Raw genomic sequence first — 20,951 nt, forward strand, 5'->3', positions numbered from 1 at the left:
ACAGGAATTAATCGGCACTCTTTACAAACCCGGCAGAACTAAATGCCTCGGACAATTAATTCCTAACGCGTTGTTAGCTTTTCCTGCATGAAATTGCTCTCTTTGTTTTTCACGGTCAGCACACAGTACAAGTCTAAATGAGAAGCTTGTTGACATAAAAGTATTTATTTGAGTTGTTGTGTGACCTGCGATGATATCACAGGACTTTTTACTAATTTAATTCCCTTGATAACTGTTTAAAGAGCCCAAGATCGATGGTTCACACATCAGAAAAGTTTGAAGCCTAAGTTTTCACCCTTATTTTGTCAACGAGATGGTTTGTCGTCGCTCAGCCTGAGGTGAGCAACGCAGCGCCACTCTGTTTCTGAGGCACGCCAAAAACAAGCTGCTGAGTAGCTGTTATGCAAAGAGCTCAGGAGCAGTGTCTCCTGTGCAAGAGAAGTCTTTTCTTTAGTGTGGACCATGTAATTCCCCCATGAAGGACAAAAAAGAAAAAAAGAAAATGGGGCTCTTAAAGTGCAAAAACAGCAACAACATTGTTTTCTATGCATGTCCAGTTCAGGCCTTCTATGTGCCTCTCCCTCCCATATTATCTAACATTAATCTTTTTACACTAAAATTCAGTTATATTACTACTAATTTTCATTATTTGTGTTGGCTGCTGTCTTTATGTCAAAAGTCCTTATATAACTCCATTAGTACCAATTATCAGGGCTCTTAATGGGCGCTTAAAGCAGCTCCGAACCCAAACACACAGGAAACCCATGACAGGCGATCCAGTCCTTTTGCTTTGTTACTTTTTCAACACTTTGGGGGAACTGGGCTGCCTCTCTTTCTCTCCCTTCCTTCCTGCTTCCTCTCCTCAACAGCACCACGGTATCACACACTGTGATTAACATTAACGGTGGCAACAACCGGAGCGAGTTCAAAACCTGAGCAGATTAATTCTTCAGCCCAAAAACGGTGGAGAACATTAAGGATAGAGTGCTCCTGTGCCAGCGCTAAAGCTCATGTCTAATATTGCAAAGACCTTCTAAATCTTTTGTGTTTTTGGGACCTACACACACACACACAGACACACACACGCAAGCATTCTTTGCTCTGAGACTAGGAGGTTCCAGATCATTGGTTTAGCTGATGGAGCTAAAACTAAAGGCTGCCTATTAGCTCCGGCTTAGAGTAATCAATGACCTCTGTTTTTTGTGTGTGTGTGTGTGTGTGTCCATGACCAAATAGGCGGGCTCCAACCCACATTTGCTACTACTGTATTCTCAGATGGAAGATGACGTGCAGTCGTCCACATGAACCGCTTTTATATATCCATCACAGCTTTTAAGAAATGAGTTTAACCTTCGGATCGGTATCAGGCAGCCGAGCTTCCCATGTCCATCAGAAGTTGGAAATATAAATAAGCTCTGCAGGGACACACAGGTGAGTAATACTGCACACTCATTTCCTCTGTAGATTTTTTTTTGTTGTTTTACGGTAGTTGGCGTGGGTCACTGTTTTCTAGAAAAATACTAGAAAACAGAAAAGCATCACCTGACCCATATAATTAAAACTAAGTGGCAACTTGTACCTCGATGATCTTTTACTAACCAGAGTATTCTATTCAAAGCTGCCTGCATTAGAAGCCTTGTATGTTGAATTACTCACTCACCATGCTTGGTTCAGTTTGTCTGAAGGGTTAGAAATCTTCCTTTTTTTTTCTTTTTTTTTTTATAAATAAGTTTTTATATCTAATGAGAGCATTTCAACTTTCACCATTCCTTTGGATTTGAAACAAAAGTCTCTTATCAAATTAAGCAAAAGTTTTACCACGTTGGTGATAGAGGGGCAAAGACCTCAGCCGTGTCTCCGGTGATATGGGTCAGTGGGCGAGCTCCACTGTTAGTGTCTCAACGTGGATTTATATTTCTTGTATTCTTGCCTGTTCGTGTCCATCTGTGTGTGGCTGCATGTCACCGTCAGGATCTCAACTGTGTCATAAAACTGATCCCTCTGTGCATTCACTGCAGCGTTATTGCTCTATGTGGATTGCCAGATTGTTTCATTGCATTTTCATTTCCGTAACAGCATGAGCAGATGTTTTTCTCTGCATGTGTGTCTATGTGTGCTTGCATAACCCAGAGACATAGCAACTTGCATTTCAACCTTTTAGCTGTATTCATCTCTCAGTGTGCTGTTTGTGTGTCTGACTGTGTTTTCCCTGACATTTAGTCCAATGTGGCTTTTATTACTACTATTACTATAATTACTTTATGTGGCCACGAGGGACCAAATCGCATCAAAACTTTAAGAAAACATGACAAGAGAGAAAACAACAAAACCAGACTAATACAGAAATAAATCATTGCCAGCATATATCACAATCGGAACATGTGAACACTGAAACTGTCTAGCTGTGAGAAAGCATACGCCTGAATGTGCAGGTGTGTGCAAAATTCAGAGTCATTTGACCTGATAAATTAAATGAAATGAAACCCAACATTAAAGAGGCTGCCGTCTGTGTTGGTAAGTGACGCCAGCGGGTCCTGGCAAAACTGCAGAATGTGACGCAATCGGAGTGAACACATGCATTAGTCTTCTAAACAGTTATTCTTTGCTACGATATTGCTTAATTATCTCTCAAAGCTGACAAAGCCAAAAGATCAAAAGTAAAACAAAAAATTTAAAGACGAATGCACCATGTTTACAGCCCATTGTCAAACATTATCATACATTATTCATTCTTCTGGGTTTTTTTTTTTACCCTCATTCTGTGATGCAGTGAAATAAACTTGTAGAATATTGCACACAACTTTGTATAAAATAAAACCGGATCACAAGATGATGTGAGACAGCAGATGACCTCAATCGGCAGCACAGATGAGGATTGAAAAATAAAAAAAAACTAAGAGCAATTTTTTAGATCATTGCAAAAAACCTGCACGCAGCGCTTTGCATGTGAGTGTGTCCATTTATGCGGGTGTGTGTGTGTCACTGAGAGTCCACTAGGTGTCTCAGTATGTCAAGCAATCCATAACTCCCTACAAATGCGACAACCATGCCACAAGACTCTCATTCTCACTCTTTTTTTTGTTCTCTGTACCTCCTTCCTTTTCTCTTCCAAAACGTGGTGCCAATCCATCAACACCACTGCCACTTATCCAGTTTTTGTTCATCGCAAAAAGCAACAGAGGGAAATTGGGCAAATTAAAGAGATGGAAGTGTTTTTTTTGTGTGTGAGAAGAATGGCAAAACACCAGGTGAAAATCTGATGAGAGAGATTAACAGACAACAAAAACGGGTTGAGAAACACGACTATGGAAGAAAAGCAAGGGGTGAAAGGCAATGGGTCAAAGAGTGATAGAGAGAAGATAAAGGCAAGGGAGAGAGGCTGTGTCAATGTGTGTAGAGTACGAGAGGGAGATGGAGGGAGGAGGGGTTTAATCCCGGCTGGATTATGGTATAAACTGGTGCTGGAGAGAAGCAAGAGATACTCTGGAGAGAAAGGAAGTCCCACTATCCGTCCACCCCTCCTTCCGCCAGTCCGTCCATCTTACTCCCTGCATATTCACCTCCTTGTGCTGTGGGATTCTGCCTTTGGACCTGGGAAGACGTGAGGTCGGCAGAAGGAACAGAGGAAAAACCTGAAAGATTGCATTCAGTGTGTTTTAAGGTCTGCGAACATGCCTGAGAAGGACTGAATTTGTGTGAGGACTGAAGTTTACCGGGACGCCCCGAGTCTTTGGCCACTTTTCTTCCTGGTTCCAAGAGAGGAGGCGCAGAAGGCAGAAGTGGATTATGGGAGCAATAGAAATCAGGTTAAGAGTCTTGCAGAGGGAGGCGTAGGAGGATGGCGAGACTCCGCTGTGGCCTCTTGAGCACAGAAATGACCTTTGACACCGGAGATAGAAGCTTTCTTGACTCTTTTGTTTGCCGGGATCACCAGCTCAGCTGACATCAAGTCACTCCGTCAGATATTTTTACTCTGCATTTGTTGAATTTGAACATTTGTACTAGTCCGACATGCCTCTTTAAAGCTTCGACAACATGATAATGTGAGTACTGTCCTGCGCTGTTCTGTTGGGAATTATAAAGCACTTAAATAATCCTGCATCTTTTAATATGTCGGGTTGTTTTACTCTTTGTTCCACAGGGAAGAAATCCCTTAAGTACTTCCACTGACTGCATCTACTCAGTATCATTCTTGAAGTCCAATTACAGCCTTAATTCAGTGACCTGTTTTTAGCTGACATCTGTTGTTACTTGCTTCTTGCAGCTTTCAGGATCTTTTGTTATCCCCCAGCAGCGTTTAGACAGTCACAGATTCTCTTTATCTCACTGTCGCTCCTTGAAGAGTTTAGCTGATTCAGGGATAAGAACACTATGGATTTGACCTTTTTTTGCAACATTTACTCTTCCAGGCAAGTTGCCACAATGTCTTGTTCTTTTTCTCATTAGGTTTTCGGTAAGTCCAGTATTTGCAGGTGTGGTAGCTTTACCTAGTAATCAATACTGATGACACATGCTTAGCCAGAATGTTGCAACTGTTTTTCAAGCTCTAAAAGCTCACAGTACACTGGACCAATCAGAAGACAGTCAAAGTTAGCAGCTCGCTGGTGAACATACAGAAGCGTTTAACAGCCAAAGGATGTTTCCCTTTTGTTGGTTGTGGAGATGTAAAATAGAAAAATGCTCATGCCTCTGTCTACCTGCTGTTTGAGTAAGTAGAAAGTTTTTGCAAAGTTTAGCTACTGCAAGGAAGCCGAGATGTAAAGAATATAACTGTTTTTCCACATTAAAATTGAAGGAATACGTTAAAAAGATTGTTTGCAAGTGAGAGCTGCCATGAACAATCTTGTGACCACTGTCATGAATAAAAACGGTTGCTCCTGGCTTGTGCCTTTGGACCCATTGGTTGCCATTCGTGACATTTCTTGTGCTGAGGTCCCTCTGTCAACTTGTGACCTTGAGACTCTGCGACCTGACAACTTCTAATTTCCACTTCACTTTCATTTTCTCTTGATGCCAGTTTGCAGCAATTGATGGACTGATGCAGATCGCAGCAGCTGCAGGGATGAGCCGCTGGGGTGCGGGAATCGTCGGGAATGCCATTAAATCAGAAAGAAGTGGGCCACACAGAAGGAGGCAGATGATGCTGATGTGGATTATCCTCTCCAGCTCGCTATGCCTGATTGTCGATGCTCAGATGAAGATATCACCAGAAACGTGAGTAAAGCTGCAGTGGGAAACCTTTACTTTTTGGAACAGATAGTGAAAGATCAGGATCTAATGTCACTGTAAAGGTTTATGTAGCCTTGATAGAAAATAATTTTATTTTCCCTGGGAGCCACAAGACTTGTCTGAACTTTTTTAAAAGTTCACATAAACCTTGATTTGTTCATACTTGGACTTTAACCACTAAAATCCACTGTATCTCATGAGCTTTTACCTCCATTCACTTGATAAGGTCTATATAGCATGACCGTCTTCTCCCATTGAGACTCATTGTGCTGCCATGTAGCAGCAAATAAAGACACATGATAACCACCGACCTATTGCTTCATCACAATTACAGTCTTATTAGGTCATTTATATTCGTGCACCCCTGTAAGCTTACAAGCTGTTTGATCCTTCTTTAAGCCATACATCAGATGGTTGACTCAATATGAGTGAATGTTCTTTCTAATTTGGCTGATTACTCAAGATACATATGGGCCATCTGGTCACCTGTGGGGTCCAGACGGCTGCCAAACGATCATTTCTGCTGCTTCGGACGAGCACAGATAGGTAGCTGACATGTGAAATAGGAACGTGTACTTGCTCACTTCAAGTATTTTTTTTTCAAAGACCATAGTAATAAGTCAACTGGGAATTTGAATGACAGTACTGGCCAGTGAGCCTTTTAACAACCTTTGTACATATAAAGTCAGAAAATGAATCCAAGCAATTCAGTGTGTTGCTTTGTACAGACTGTCACGATTCTTGGACAATGAGGTCTACTGATTTGAGTGATTCCTCCTCTACAAGGTTAATATGCGCGGTCACAGATGGAAGCGGAAATGAAATCGGGAACAGATATTCTTGTTTCCCTTCTGTTTGGTCACAGAAAGTCTGCAAACACTTTTGGATGCTGAAACATAAACCCTCGAATTGAAAAAAAGACAAAGACAGCATATGAAATTGAGAATTTTCTTTTAGTATCACTGATGTCGGTTATATCGATCCAAAAAATGGGGGCAGCAAAACAACAACAAAAATATAATAGATCTACTGTCTAATTGGTGATATTACTGGTTATGAAGAAGAGAAGACATTGGATAGTCATTCAACAGTTCAATAATGACATTAATGCATGTGAAAATGCAAATAATTTAGGGATTTTGTCATCTGGGATGAATTATCTCATTAAAAGATTCAGACAATTCTGGCAAGTTGCTTAACTGGCGGGACGAGGCCGAAAACCAGTGACGGAATGACCTTGATCTTCTAGCCCTCATGTAAAACAGTCAGGGCTTCAGAAACACTTCCGAAAAACAGCTGCCAGTGAAGTGCAGGTTAGAACTACATATGAAAATTTACATATAAACAAGATGCAAAAATGCTGTCGCCTTCTCCTTTCGAGGAAAGTCTTGCTTACTTCAGCCACATATAACAGTTCAATCAACACTAGTTTTGCCTCGACCATATGCATATAAAAGGCTGGCTCTCAGAGGAGGCTCGATAACTCATGCTGTATTGGCGGCGCTGTAGTGCTTCCGTCTAAGATAAGTGTTCAGTTTTTCTGACATTGACTTGTTGTGGGAATGAGAAGCTGTTTGTTTGCACTCCGAGAGCCAGAGGAAGCTCTTACGCTTGAACGACGTTCGAATGTCCTGCTGCCAAAAAACACCAACATATCAATACAATGCAGTCAACAGTCAACAAGAGCCTATCAACACATTTGTGAGTGTGTGTGTGTGTTATAGAGGGACAGAGAGACAGAGAATTAATGTCACATAGACATACAGAAATAGATTAGTCAGCCCGATCTGAGTCCACGTTTTAGTTTTTCTTTTTTTTTTTTTTTTAGCAGAGTGCAAGCTTTGCAAAGTTATGGAGTCTTAGGTTCATAAACTTTCAAGCAGCACTATATGAAGCTCGAAGAGTGCGTGTGTGTGCGCTGTCAGTTGGCTGAGGTGACTGACACACCAAAGTTAAGCAGGCCAACATGGATCACTGAGCACAACGTGCATTACTCTGCCTGTGGAAGATTTTGCAGCACTGTGGCCTTGGAAGTTAACAATGGCATGACTGGAAGATTTCAGTTCAGGAAGGTCAACTCTTTAGTCTCTGTGGCAACGTCATATGCTGCCTTGAGAAAAACGGATCAGTGATAATCCACACTTGGCACAGTGGTGTGGAGGTTAGCTCCGTCACCTTATAGCAAGATGCTTTCCGGTCCGCTTCTCAGCTGCGTTATCTCTGTCTTGACTTTGCCTGTTCTTCCTGAGCCCAAATGGGTTTTCCCTACGTACTCAAGCTTCCTCCCTGTCATGCCAAATGCTTTGAGCATTTACTGTAGGCACAGCGATGGCACCTTTTTTATTATTTTTTTTTGGACTACTAATTTCCATCATCTCCATTTTATTTTCAACTGAATGCTTACAGAGAGGGACAAATCTGAAAAAACGACTCTGGAAACCGCACTCATCCATGAAATAGTCACTTGTCAATCAAAAGAGGGCTTGTTCTGATGTAAACCCTGCTTGTTATTTGTTTAACGGTAAACTCGTCAATTTAAAATCCTGCTTTGAGACAGATGTGAAAATAGAGAGAGTCATTAGAACAATATTTCTGAGGTAACAATTCAAATACAAAATAGGGTCCTGTCTGATGCACTTCTATGCATGTGGACTGAAAGCAGTTTGCTTCCTGCTGTTTTCCAAAGTTTTCCTCCCTGTGCTGTCCTTTGTTGGCCGATTGCTGCGAAATAGTCCAGTAGAATGTTCGGTTTTGATCACGATGAAATATCCCTTCCTGTTTGGCAGCTTCAGCACAATTTTTGAGTGGTGATGACGGATGAATGCCCTTAAAAAACATGGCCTGTGAAATATTGCAAAAACATTTACATAAAAACTGGTTAGAGTAGAAATGGATGTTATGAAGTGTTTTGAACTCACTCCCATCATCGCAGCAAGGAATTGCCATTTTAGACTACTATTAAGCACATTTATCACCGGTATCACCTCAACATTTCTAAACCAAGAGTCCAGCGTCACCTCCATGTTGTTACACTTTGTGAGGAGCAGGCTTTCGAATGTGAAAAAGTGAACAAACTATGGGCTCGTGCCACAGTCGATCCCTGATATGCTGTAGACATATTTGACTCATGTGTATCAATCTTGAAAATTCCACATTATTCTTTTAAATGACATGCATGAGAGCACTTACAGCTTTGACCAGTTGGCAACATCCCAGTGCTCTAGGTGTGGACACCAGAATTTAATGGCCTCATGCCACATCTCCACACCAGCACTGGAGTAGCTCAGCTTTGCAGTTTTTGTGTAATCTCTCTAAGAGACTGACAAGAAAATTGTCCACTTGTAAGACTAAGTTCACTTTTGTACCAAAAAGTCTTATTTTAATCGTCTCCTCGACTTCATTTGTTAACTCCATCATTGTGGTGAAAGTCATTATTCCTCTGCCAGCATGGTTGACAGTTGTTATCAGGTTTTGGTGCTGATAAGCTGTTTTTGTTTTTTCTCCAAATGGGACCAGGCGAAGTATCTCTACTTTGGTTTCATCTGACCAATGGATACTTTTTCCAGAAGTCTTGTGGTTTGTTGAGATGCAACTCTCTAAACCTAAGCTGTGCTGTCATGTTCTTTGTAGAGAGAAGAATCTTTCTAATGGTAACCTTTCTGTACAATTAATTTCTTTCTTTTTTTCTTTTTTGCAGATTGTTAACAGTCTTGAATGTTTTCCACTTGTTAATAATCTTTCTCGCTGTGGAATGATGGGCTCAAAATGGTTAGAAATGGCTTTTTTAACGCTTCAGGCATCATGGGCAACAGCACTTGTTTCTCTAAGATCCTTTCTGATGTCCTTGAGATTGTGTTAACACACTCCTGAATGCTCCAGATCAGCAAACTGCCAAAATGTCCACTTTTACAGAGGTGCTTACACTTGTCAGGTAAACTTGCACAATTGATCAGCAGCACTCTGGCTGCTACTTCCTCTTTTTAATTCCTATGCAAGCAATGAGGGTGGACATAGATTTTTTTTCATAGTTGAATGAGGCTTTACTTTGTTTTCACATGACTGTCAGTGGTTATTTGTGTTCATTTTATTGAATGGCTTAGATAAAAGAAAATTATCGATACCGTCTTAAAACACTGAAAAGTGATTGGCCAAGGGTCTTCATGACATTAAGCAAGTTCACATTAAGGCCAAGATCTCTGTCATTAAATTTACGCTATCAGCACTCACATTTTGGAAAGAACGCACCAATATTTTGCAATGAATATATCAACAAGTCAACAAATGACCAGCCTATCCTGCCCAGAGAACTGAGGCTGGCAGGCTGGCTGCTATCTAACAGTAAGCTGACTCCCCATAGGTTAAGCCATCTGTCACATCCTGTACCCTATTATCTTACCTCAACTGTATTCACATGAAGGATTTGTAGAATTACTGCATGTTACTGAGTAGAGTAACCCTTTGACCTGGCAGACAGTCTGCTTCCACTGTCACCTTCAAAGTAATCTGTTTTAATCTGTTATTGTTGAATGCAGAGGGACCTCTTATCATGATTGACTGTGTACGTTCGTAGTCTCCTTCGATACATGGGCATGTGTATTTTTAGTTTGTGGTGAAAATCTTGAGGTTAGAGCATGATTTGTTGACTTTTGTTAAAAAATCAGCAGCTCTTAATTGTAAGTAATGGGAGTTTGGTCCTTTCCTGTGTTTTTCTTGTGTCAGTGAAAAAGATTTATTTGGTTTGAGATTATTTCAGTTTAAAACTTGAATTGAAAATGAATGAATGTTAACAGAGAATCTTTTTAGATCCATCCCCAGACATATTCATCAAGTTTATTCCAGTGTTATAAAGCTTTTTGGATTTGGAACAAAGAAACTGTACTAGACACTGAAAGGTAGCACCAAAACTATACCATTTGTTAAGGGTGGTTGTCCTGTAGCCTTTTGCCATTTCTTTCATACAACATCAATAGATTTGAGCGAGTCACTAATGAGGTTTTCTCTTTGTCCAGTGTGCAGCAGTGGGCCATCTCCTTTGGAAAAGAGTTAGCTGCTCTGTCCGCCAGATACTCTGGAGCTAAACTTCTACAGAAGGTAAGGCACCAAACACATTCATGTAGTAAGGCATTCTAGGGATTCAGATTTCCAGAAGTTCTATTTCAGACAGAATGTGCAAAATAGGAGTGGATGATGGTTGTGATGGAGACTGACATGCTTTTGAAATGATAAGTAACATTTACTGCATATAAACACAGAGGTAGAGAAGAGGATAATCAGAGTTCTGCTCCCAGTCTGCATCCTCCACTCACCATTTTGCTTGCTGTGTAAGTTTTTAAAATCGCCAACTTCACCAGTGTACAACCTGGCTGCTGGCAATCGCATGCGGGCGGACACATCTACCTTACAATCCCAGTTGGCTTTAGAACATATGACTTTGTAATGTCAAACTGAAATGCTCTGAATCTGGATTTTTTTTCCCCTCCTCCACTTTGTTCCATTAACCAATAGTAATACTGCTGACTGGCATACATTTTCTGTACAACATCTGTACGAAGCCCAGAGCCCAATCTGGTGAAACACTAAACCCAAATACCATTCAGATATGTCTTTTAGTAATTAGTACGTGCAATCTTTCTCTGCATGCCACCCTGCGGAATCCCTAGCAGGCCCACCATCTGCCACACTCAATCTGGGTCTTCACAGACACATATCAACTTTTTCTGTTGTACTACAGAATATTAACTAAACTGGCTTTACAAAGGTCTGACCGCTATGTGATTTGCACGATATAAGGAAGAAATATACTTATTAAATACAGATAATACTAATGTAAAATACTGTAGTTTTTCTGTAAGTGGTTTTAGTTTCCTGAACAGCACAGTAAACGGCGTCCAGTTCATGTTTAATCCTTATGACAGAAAGCCATTAATCACCCACCTCTGTCTAATCAATGCTCTCATAGTTATCTATGGAGCATTTTGTGACTCTGTTGTCTTGCCTGAGCAGTCCGGGTACGATATTTGGTGTTTGATTTCCTGTTTGAAGATCATAAAAAAAAATATTACTGCTTTGCCTTTGCTGCAAATGGGGCTTTATTGTTATTTGCTGTAGGCTACAAAGAGCTCTTTATAATCCTGTCCCTCATTTATATCTGTTGACTCCTGTTTGAGCCTGTCTTAGCTTAAAAGCACGGGAGGAAGGAGCAAAATGAAAAACATCATCTGTGAAAGTGATCATGGGAAATCTTTCAGTTATTTTTGACAGATTTGCTTTAATTATTTTTCACTATCAGACAGGCCCAGAAAAAATGCAGTTAAATATATATAGGGGCTTTCTGGCTAAACCCATGAATGCACACTACTCCAGTTGCCAGCTAGGAAGCTACAACAACACAAACAAGAAAAACTGTTGAGAAACACACTACATTGGATTCAACTATAAGTGTTCAAGCCAGAATGTCAGCATGACAAACCGTCACAATGAAGATTTAAGCAGGATGTCTGTGCCTGGTAAATGTGCTCAGTATCCACAGCTTTGCATTTGCTTGTGTGAGTAACTGAGTGGTTTTAGAAGCAACAAAAAGATACATTAAGTCGTCTCTTATATAAATTTATTATCACATAGTACCGTTAGTCCCCTCTGTGGCCTTTTTACTTATTTTAACCTTAATGTTTGTTCTAAAATCAGTTTGTATGCCAGAAACCAGTTTCATGCTCTGCAGTGGCTCTGGTTTGTGTCCTTTTAAAGCTGGAGCCACCTTGACTTTTAGCTTAAGTCTCCCTGCAAAGCCAGCGTTTACTGGTTCTTCTTCTTAAAGCTGTCATCCATGATGAGGAGGGAATAAATCCGAACTTTTTTCCGACTGTGTTGCTGGTCAGGAAGGAGAACAAACTGCATCCACTGATGCAAGATTGCCGGGCTTTAGGGAGGTTGAAAAAGGGTCAACTTGAACTCGCAACCAAAAACAGATTTTCTTGAAGCTATCTCTGAAGCAATAACAGAGTACAAGTGGATAACTTCTTCCTTCAGCCTTTGAACTTAAGATGCTCATGGGGGATAACATTCACACTTTAGCTCCCATGGGAACACACTCTTTCGTTCGTTGTCATATTTTAGTAAAAAAGGTTGTGGAAAAAAAATTTTTTGAGGGAAAAAAACTTCTCCTTCTGCATAAAAACACTAAAACATGGATTGTTTGGTTTGTTTTTTCTAGCCTTGGGTGACATTTAAGGTGATGATACATTGTTTTAACACTGCTCATAAGCCAGAAAACATGGAAAAGAACGCCCTGGGACCCCAGGTCATTTTGTTGGTCATTTTAGCATGTGCAAAACCCTGTTCAGGTCACAGTTATAGAGAACAGTTTAGAGAACAGGAAGTACTTTGTGTCAATAGGTAACTTTACATCTGAGTAGACAAGAATCACATGTGGAGTTCCCCAAGGTTCCATCCTGGGACCTCTTCTGTTTAACATCTACATGCTCCCACTGGCACAGATTATAAAAAAAAAAAAAAAAAAAACTACAATAGCTATGCAGATGACACACAGATATACATTACAATGTCACCAGGAGACCGAGGCCCTGTACAGGCTCTTGGTAAATGCATTGAGGAGATTAATGACTGGATGTGCAACAACTTTCTCCAGCTAAACAAAAACAAAACTAATTGTCTTTGGAGCCAAAGAGAGACGATTACAGGTCACCACAGAGCTTCAATCTATACACCTAGAAACTACCAACCAGGCCAGAAGTCTGATGGACTCAGACCTAAATTTGGAAAAACACATTAAGGCAATAACAAAGTCAGTCTACTATCACCTTAAGAATATATCAAGGTTAAAAGATCTGATGTGTCAGCAGGACCTGGAAAAACTAGTCCATGCATTCATCTTCAGTAGGCTTGATTACTGTAACAGCATCTTTACAGGTCTACCTAATATGTCAGTTCGACAACTGCAGCTTATTCAGAACTCTGCTGCTCGAGTCCTCACTAAGACCAAAAAAGTGGACCACATCAGTCCAGCTCTGAGGTCTTTACACTGGCTGCCTGTCCATCAGAGGATAGACTTTAAAGTTCTGATGCTGGTCTATAAAGCTCTGAATGGTCCAGGACCAGAATACATCGGTGACCTCCTGACCCAGTATGAACCTTCCAGACCCCTCAAGTCATCTAGATCCGGTCTTTTATCAGTTCCCAGAGTCAAAACCAGACATGGAGAAGCTGCATTCAGCTTCTATGCTCCACATGTCTGGAACAAACTCCCAGAAAGCCTCAGATCAGCTGAAACACTCAGTGTATTTAAGTCCAGGTTGAAGACACACCTATTTTCAGCTGCATTTGAATACATCTCTGAATCTTAAGCTTGAGTTTCAAAACTTAATCATATTTTAACTACTGATTTTATCTATTGTTCTTATGTCTTTCTTTTTTTGTTTAAGATTTAAATCGTGCTTTTTATTTCTACTGTTTTAATGTCTCTGTAAAGAGACAAAAACAAACGATTTGATATGACAAATCCAAAACCATGACAGGTAAGTTTTGGTGAAAAGCAGCTAATGAAAGAAAATCTGTCTCTGTTAGAAATACAAAGATGTTGAGGGTGCGGTGAAGATGGAGGAGGTGGACGGTGAAGAGCTGGTGAAGAAGTTTGCTGAGGAAATGGAGGAAATGCTTGGGAGGAAAATGAAATCTGTGAAGGTAATGCTGCCACATTCTGGAAGAGCAAACACCAGTTCGCTGCATTGGCTTTGCAGCAAGTTGAAGCAACAGCCAGGTCTTTGACACAGTGTGTTTTGTCACAGAGGTTAGCAGAAGTAGCAGAGGATGCTGATCTTCACCACGAATACAATGAAACACTTGAGGTATGTGCTTTTTGCCTGTATTGCACAGTTCTATGCTAGATATTCTTCTTTTGTGGTATTCAGTGGTATTCGGTTCTTTCATTTTTCTTTCTAGTTTGACTACTTTAACTCCCTGTTGATCAACACGGTGGATGTAGATGGTGATCCAATACCACTCGGCGGGGAATTTGCCTTGGAGGAAAATGAACATTTCAATAAACTGCCAGTCAACACGCAGCTGAGTAACATACAAGTTCCTACAAATGTCTACAATCGAGGTAACAAATAAAATGCCTGAATATAGGCACATATAATGTACTTGCACAAGAGTATCATAAGAGTTCTCTTCCTTTTTTCTGTTTTTGCAGATCAAGATATTCTGAATGGAGTCTACATGTCTGAGGCTCTGAACGATATTTTCATCGATAACTTCCAGAAAGATCCAACTCTCACCTGGCAGTACTTCGGCAGCGCCACAGGCTTCTTCAGGCTGTACCCAGGTACACTTAATCGCTTATGCTTGAAACAGTTTGTGCACGTCACACAGTTTTAACCTACTTCAGCAGAACGTATCTTCAACTGTACTGTAATTCAACATAAGCAGCGGTGCAGATAAACAGTCAGCTGCACAAGTCAAACAGTATACCTACACAGCAACTGACGATGCAAGAAGCTGTCTTTCCAATGTGATGATTCAGTCTGAGTGAGAATGTCGGTGCAGGTTTATCCTTGTGTGTGTGTGTGTGTGTGTGTGTGTGTGCGTGTGTGTGTGTGCGCATGTAAGAGTGCAGAGTAATTAGCAGAGTTTTTTTCGGCACAACTTGTTTGCTGACTTGCTGCCCATCTAGCACAACCTCATTTTAGTCCAAACAGTCCAAACACCTCTTAAAATGACTTCCCTTTTTCACCTCTGACAGGGATCCAGTGGATTCCAGATGAAAATGGCGTGGTCACCTTTGACAGCAGAAACCGAAACTGGTAAGGCTACACTCCTGCCAACATCAGTTCTACTTTCTTATTGACGTTTGATTAATTGTAGCTCTCTAAAGAGTTTGTAAATGTAAGATGGTGCTTCCAAGAATCCCATCATCAAGATGTTCCGCACTCATAAGTGAAATGTGCCAGCTCAACTTGTTAGCCTTGAATCCCAGCTGTGCTCCCCTTACACTCCATGTCAGCAGTCACAAAACACCACTGAGTTGCTATGGATGAAGACATTCTTTTTCAGCTCATCTCATTTTGTCAAGTAAACACCAGTCTGCCCTAATTAGCGATCGTTTGACAAATTGATTATGTTGAATCAGCAGCAGAGCATTCAGGGAGGGAAAGTCTCTGACTAGCGGTTCATGTCCTGAATCAGACTGTTTAATTGCCTATACACGCAATTCTTACCAGAAATCGTGTGACACAACATGGCATTGATCAGTCCGAACTTGCAGGCATCAGTTAATGTCAATTTGGCCAGAAAACTCGCCGTTAATTGACCATTTAAAAGAAGAACAGTCGTACCAGAATAAAAGCTCCACAACTGTAAGGCCAAACCAATTAGCCATGGGCTCTATTGGTAGAGACACTTGAAAGGATTATGAAAAACAGTAATAACTATCCTTCTACACCTCCACCTCTCCTACATGATTTGTCCTTCTCTCAGGCCGCACATACATATGTTTTCAGAGCAATAGAACCCTGAAATAGTGAAGTGGAAATGAAACAAAAGACAACTCACTCAACTTAGCATAAAACAGAATAATTTTACTGAAATAGTACAACAGTGAATTTTGGGGGTTATTCTGGTTTTATGGCATAAGTCTGGCTCATGTGCTGCTACAGGTTTCCAAAGGAAACAGCCAACATACTACAAACTGTTTTCCATCTGCACATTTGTGTCTCCATACTCGTCATCTCCACACAAGTCTGCGTGACTCAATGGGCTACGTGTTCATCCATCGTTCTGATGTTGTCTTTATGCGAGCTGATGCACATTTTCTCTCGTTTGTCATCCAAACATTTCATTTTTAATCCCTGCAGGTTCCTTTGCTTTGACTTTACAGCCCTTATTATGTCTGTTACCGTTTTTTTTTCCATCCAACAAATTTTTGTTTCGTTCACGACTCCAAAACTGAAACACCAAAAAATGTATGTAGTATTCTGCACTTCACTGATGAGTGTCTCAGTTTCACAGTCAATAAAACTGTGCTACTCTAATGTTGCTTTAATGAGGCCATCATGCCTATTTAGTTTTGCTGTAAATGATTTTTTACGTGCAAATGAATAATTAGAGGAGTGTCCGCATCCATCTGTGACTAAAAATGGGAGTGAAATTCAGGTCTCTGCACACATGTATAGTTTTATGATGATTGAGATGTGTGAGAGAAGAATGAATACTGTATATTAATTCATGCCTTCATGCATAGACGCTGTTTAAGCTGTGAAACCACAGAGATTTATGTCATTCACTGTACTATAAAAGGTCTATCAGGAGAGCAAGAGATTTTAGTGCCAATTAGGTTAAAGAAAGTCTGATGTTTGGACTGCTGTCTTGGAGAGCAGAAATCAAGGAGCCTTTCAGCATAGGACAGAAAAGCTTCCATTCAAAGCTGCTGTCGGGGAAAGCTCATTTATGTTAATTGGCTTGGAAATCAGGGGACGATGATAAGGAGATGATGAGGAGCTCGAACGGAAGAAGAGAGGAACAAATAAAGGGATAAAGCTTGAAGTCTGTCTGCTTTACCTTTACCTTGACAACTAGTGAATAACACCATGTTCATCTTTGTCCTTTTAGGTATATCCAAGCGGCCACTTCTCCTAAAGACGTGATAATTGTTGTGGATGTCAGTGGCAGTATGAAGGGACTCAGACTGACAATAGCCAAACATACAATTAATACCATCCTGGACACACTGGGAGAAAATGACTTTGTTAACATCATAGCTGTAAGTATAAACACAATTACATAAAACACAGAGGCACATGAACATTCTGAGACTCTGTGTATAAAAGTCCTGATGAATGTGACTTGGAGATTAACACCCTAACACACAAACAGTCTTGAACTGACATACATGCACAGAACATAGACTAACACGTATGCTTAAATGGAACGTTTTGATCACATCACTGATATTCAGTAATATCAAAGCTTTAACGCGTCAATTTGTGTTACGATTTTGGCTGGTTGTAGCTCTGCTACAAATGAATCTATGTAATTAGCATGCTCTATCCTGGTATTACCGTACGTGTAATCATATGCTTCCTGCAAATCCTCTGCCCTTAAGCTGTCTTTACAGCTACCCTCCTTTTGGCACAGTGTCCATGCAGAAAAGAAATATTCCAGCTTTCTCTAAGAATATGGTCTAAATGTCCTCCTTGAACACTGAAATGTTCAAAATAACATCCACTGGTAACATGTGCTGTACTTGTGATATTGATTTTAATAACTTTAGATCAGATCATTACATGTAACTACTTTGTGCTGCAGAATTAGACACTTGCTGGAGTGAATTAGCAATTTAATTAAATGTGTGATATTCCAGGTCATCGATTGCCGAGAGTAAAACTTCAATAGCAATTATTTGTAACCTCTTAATCCTGTTGACTCTTTATTATGCCGATCATGTGCTAAATTGGCTCACATGCTTTGTTTTTGTTTTTTTTTCACCACAGTACAGTGACTATGTTCGTTACGTGGAGCCCTGCTTCAAGGGGATTCTGGTACAGGCTGATCTTGATAACCGAGAGGTAACGTGCACACATGAAATGCAGACGCAAATGGGCTCACTGCTAATTGATACAATTACTCTCTGCTGATCCATTCTTCCTAATCCCCTAACCGCAAAGACTTGCGTCAGAATTAAAACATCCCAATGAGAGTGTGCTGTCACGGTCTCTGGTTATAGTTGGGCACCAGTTTAAAGGGCTGATAATTAAATAACACCACGATTTACTCATGCAAAGACCAGGTTAGAGCAGAGTATTTTTCCGGGGAATGGCACACTGACATTTATGTAATTGCACACTGATAAGCAATACTATTTATTGTTTAATATCATGCCACTAAATTATCTGTGTCATTTTCAGAATATGGTCAAAAATGGTCATGTGAAAGGTGGGAGACTTTAGAATTGGTAATTACCATTAAAATGTAGAAACTCATCCTCTTTTGTGTTCCAAAAATAAAAAGAATGATGCGTTTGTTCTCTCTTGTGTTTCTGTGCAATTTAAAATTGAGTATATGCGTCTTAAAGCATACACCGATTAGCGCAGATTACCTCTTCTGTTTAAAGGCATACACTAACCGATCATTTTTAAATTTTATCCTAAGTTGAATAGGCTGGATAATTTGGTAAAGGTGGTATTTTATTATTGGAATAAAAAAAACTTTTATTACACAGTGTCTTAGAATTGTACATTACTAGAAAGCAACTAAGCTATTTTGACATTTTGCAATAAGTATGTTTGTTTTCCCCTGTAACCCTTACAGGTGTTTGCATCTGAGTCATAGTGTGCTTATGGATGTCACACTAATGAAACTTTTGTAAACCAACGGTTTGGAAATTCAACGTTCATTTAGTCAGAGAAACAATATATTAGATTAAGAATATGTAAATGTTAATGTCCCTACAAGTGTCAGGGTACAGATAAACAAATAATTTCTATGAGTATTTATTTCATGCTTGGATTTCAATATTAGTGAAATTTCCCTTTGAAATGTAACAGAAACAAGTCATTTAGCTTTTAGCCCTGATACCCTGATATAAGTGTTTTCAGGTAAGAAGTCAGAAACTGATCAGTTGAATTGTAATTATTTGTCCGCAATATGTAACATTGGGAACACACAGGATGATGAATTACAGCAATAATGTGCTGAGATTATCAATTTAGATTTTATGGTAAATTATCCATTTTAAACTCCAAGAATTTTTGTTATTTTAGAGATCGGCAGATGTTAGCCAAAATATTATCAATCCACATAACCTGAACGTTTTCTACTTACTGTCCCATTTCCATATTGCTCCCAAATTGCTGGTACTGTTCCAAAATCGTTTTGTCCTCTAACTATTCATCATTACCCTTTTCACTAGGCCCCTATTTACACCATTCCGTTCATTTTTATCTAATACTTTCAAGATATGTCCTGTGTTAATACGAGGCTGTCATCTAATTTTACGTTATATCATCCTATAATTACCAGTATTTAATGTAAAGCACTACCATAGTCTGACCTTTTTGTTGAAATGATTAATCATATAGAACTTCAAAACATTTGCAGTAAACGTAGCTTATTGTGTTCTGCTGCAACTAGTGTTTGAACATGTATCCAAATATTTTCTATCTTTTTATCACTCCTCCACTTCTCTGCATCTAATCTGTCCGTGAATCTATATTCTTTCTCCTCTTTTCATCTCTCTCAGCATCTTGCTATTTTTGATTATATCTAATTGCTTCATTGCTGCTTTCTTTTTTTTTTTTTTTTTTTCCCCTCCTCATCTGTTCTCCTGTTTTTCCTTTCCCAACACCTGCTCAGTCTGCTCAGTCTTAGCATGTCTGTGTGTGTGTGCGTGTGTGTGTGTGTGTGTGTGTGTGTGTGTGTGTGTGTGTGTGTGTGTTTGTGTGTTGGATGTATGCCCTACTTTCCGTATTCATTGCAGATCAGGTAAGGTCGCCAACCGCCGACAATTTTAAGCACATCATGTGACCTGTAAACGCGGTATTTGATTAGTTGAATGCATAGAGGGGCAGGCTGTGAGAGAACGGGCTTACAGATGTTGGCTGGCTCACTTGCATAAACTCAAGCAGCAACACACACAGTAATAAGGGCCAGTCAGTGTAGTCAGAACGAGTTTGCACAAGCTCTGACTGATACCAATGTGTGTATTGTGTGTGTGTGTGTGTGTTTCTCAGCTATTTCAGTTCAGTTTGGACAGATTCTGTGTAGGATAGTTCTTGACCAGGGTTGCAAATGTCACAATGTAGTGAAGAATAACCGCGTCAGCAGAAAATCTGACTCTTGGTCACTCCATAATTATTACATAATACCTTACTGTGCAAAAACCAACAAATATTTTAAATAAAATGACAGTTCAAAGATGCTTTGCACATTTTTTACATTTTTTTTATTAAAGTAAGAGCCCCATGAAGACAAGGTTAGACTCCTTCCTACACAGTGGTAGAACATACAACATAGTAGCCGTTCCTCATTGTGTGTCTGTGTGTGCGTGGGAGTCTTTGTGCATGTGTTAATTAATCCCGATTACCTCCTGGCGTTGTAGTAACTTTGCTATTATTGGTTAGTGTGCCAGGGGACCAGGGATAATCCTTCCACTACATTCTCTCCATTACGCATCCAACCCCCTCCTTTTCTGCTGACCGATTCCCCTTCATCTGACCAAATAGACGAAAGATGTTGACTCATTTTTGTTTGTGTTTCTTCTTAGCATTTCAAGCTTTTGGTGGACGGGCTTCATGTAAAAGGAGAAGGCAAAGTAAAAAATGCAATGAAGGAATCCTTCAAGATCCTTAATGAGGTGTGTTCTTCATTAGTGTACAGTAGTTCTTAACATGTCTCGCATTTCAATGAAATGGGTTTCCTTGATAGGAAATTCAATATCTGCAATTCACAGATCTCCATCAGTTGATTTCTTCAGTACCAATTGTCAAAACTAAATAAATTGTATTTGCCTATGTGTGTGTTCAGGCTGCTGCCCTGGGGCAGGGCAGCCTGTGTAACCAGGCCATCATGCTGATCACAGACGGCGCCATGGAGGACTTCCAGGATGTTTTTGAAGAGTTTAACTGGCCTGAACGACGGGTATAACACACAGAAACACAAACATGGAATAATACAGACGCCAATAACTTGTATTTTCATCAATGTGTTTGGAG

General features: G+C 40.1%; 1 protein-coding gene across 2 annotated transcripts in view; it reads left to right on the plus strand.

The window, feature by feature from the left end:
- The first annotated feature begins 923 nt into the window (after window positions 1-923).
- The window catches only part of cacna2d4a (calcium channel, voltage-dependent, alpha 2/delta subunit 4a), an 87,698-nt gene continuing 67,670 nt past the window's right edge, over window positions 924-20,951 (plus strand). Inside the window, exons 1-12 of one of the 2 annotated variants that reach the window (XM_075471787.1) lie at window positions 924-1,431; window positions 5,018-5,214; window positions 10,239-10,320; window positions 13,810-13,926; window positions 14,031-14,090; window positions 14,185-14,347; window positions 14,438-14,569; window positions 14,987-15,047; window positions 16,852-17,002; window positions 17,733-17,807; window positions 20,504-20,593; window positions 20,764-20,877. In XM_075471787.1, coding sequence (XP_075327902.1) covers window positions 5,039-5,214; window positions 10,239-10,320; window positions 13,810-13,926; window positions 14,031-14,090; window positions 14,185-14,347; window positions 14,438-14,569; window positions 14,987-15,047; window positions 16,852-17,002; window positions 17,733-17,807; window positions 20,504-20,593; window positions 20,764-20,877 — 1,221 coding nt within the window. In that variant the 5' untranslated portion in view covers window positions 924-1,431; window positions 5,018-5,038. The remainder of the gene's footprint in view (window positions 1,432-5,017; window positions 5,215-10,238; window positions 10,321-13,809; window positions 13,927-14,030; window positions 14,091-14,184; window positions 14,348-14,437; window positions 14,570-14,986; window positions 15,048-16,851; window positions 17,003-17,732; window positions 17,808-20,503; window positions 20,594-20,763; window positions 20,878-20,951) is intronic. The other variant, XM_075471788.1, reaches the window with a different exon arrangement.

The sequence above is a fragment of the Odontesthes bonariensis genome, chromosome 8, assembly GCF_027942865.1.
Source record: "Odontesthes bonariensis isolate fOdoBon6 chromosome 8, fOdoBon6.hap1, whole genome shotgun sequence".
Taxonomy (NCBI): domain Eukaryota; kingdom Metazoa; phylum Chordata; class Actinopteri; order Atheriniformes; family Atherinopsidae; genus Odontesthes; species Odontesthes bonariensis.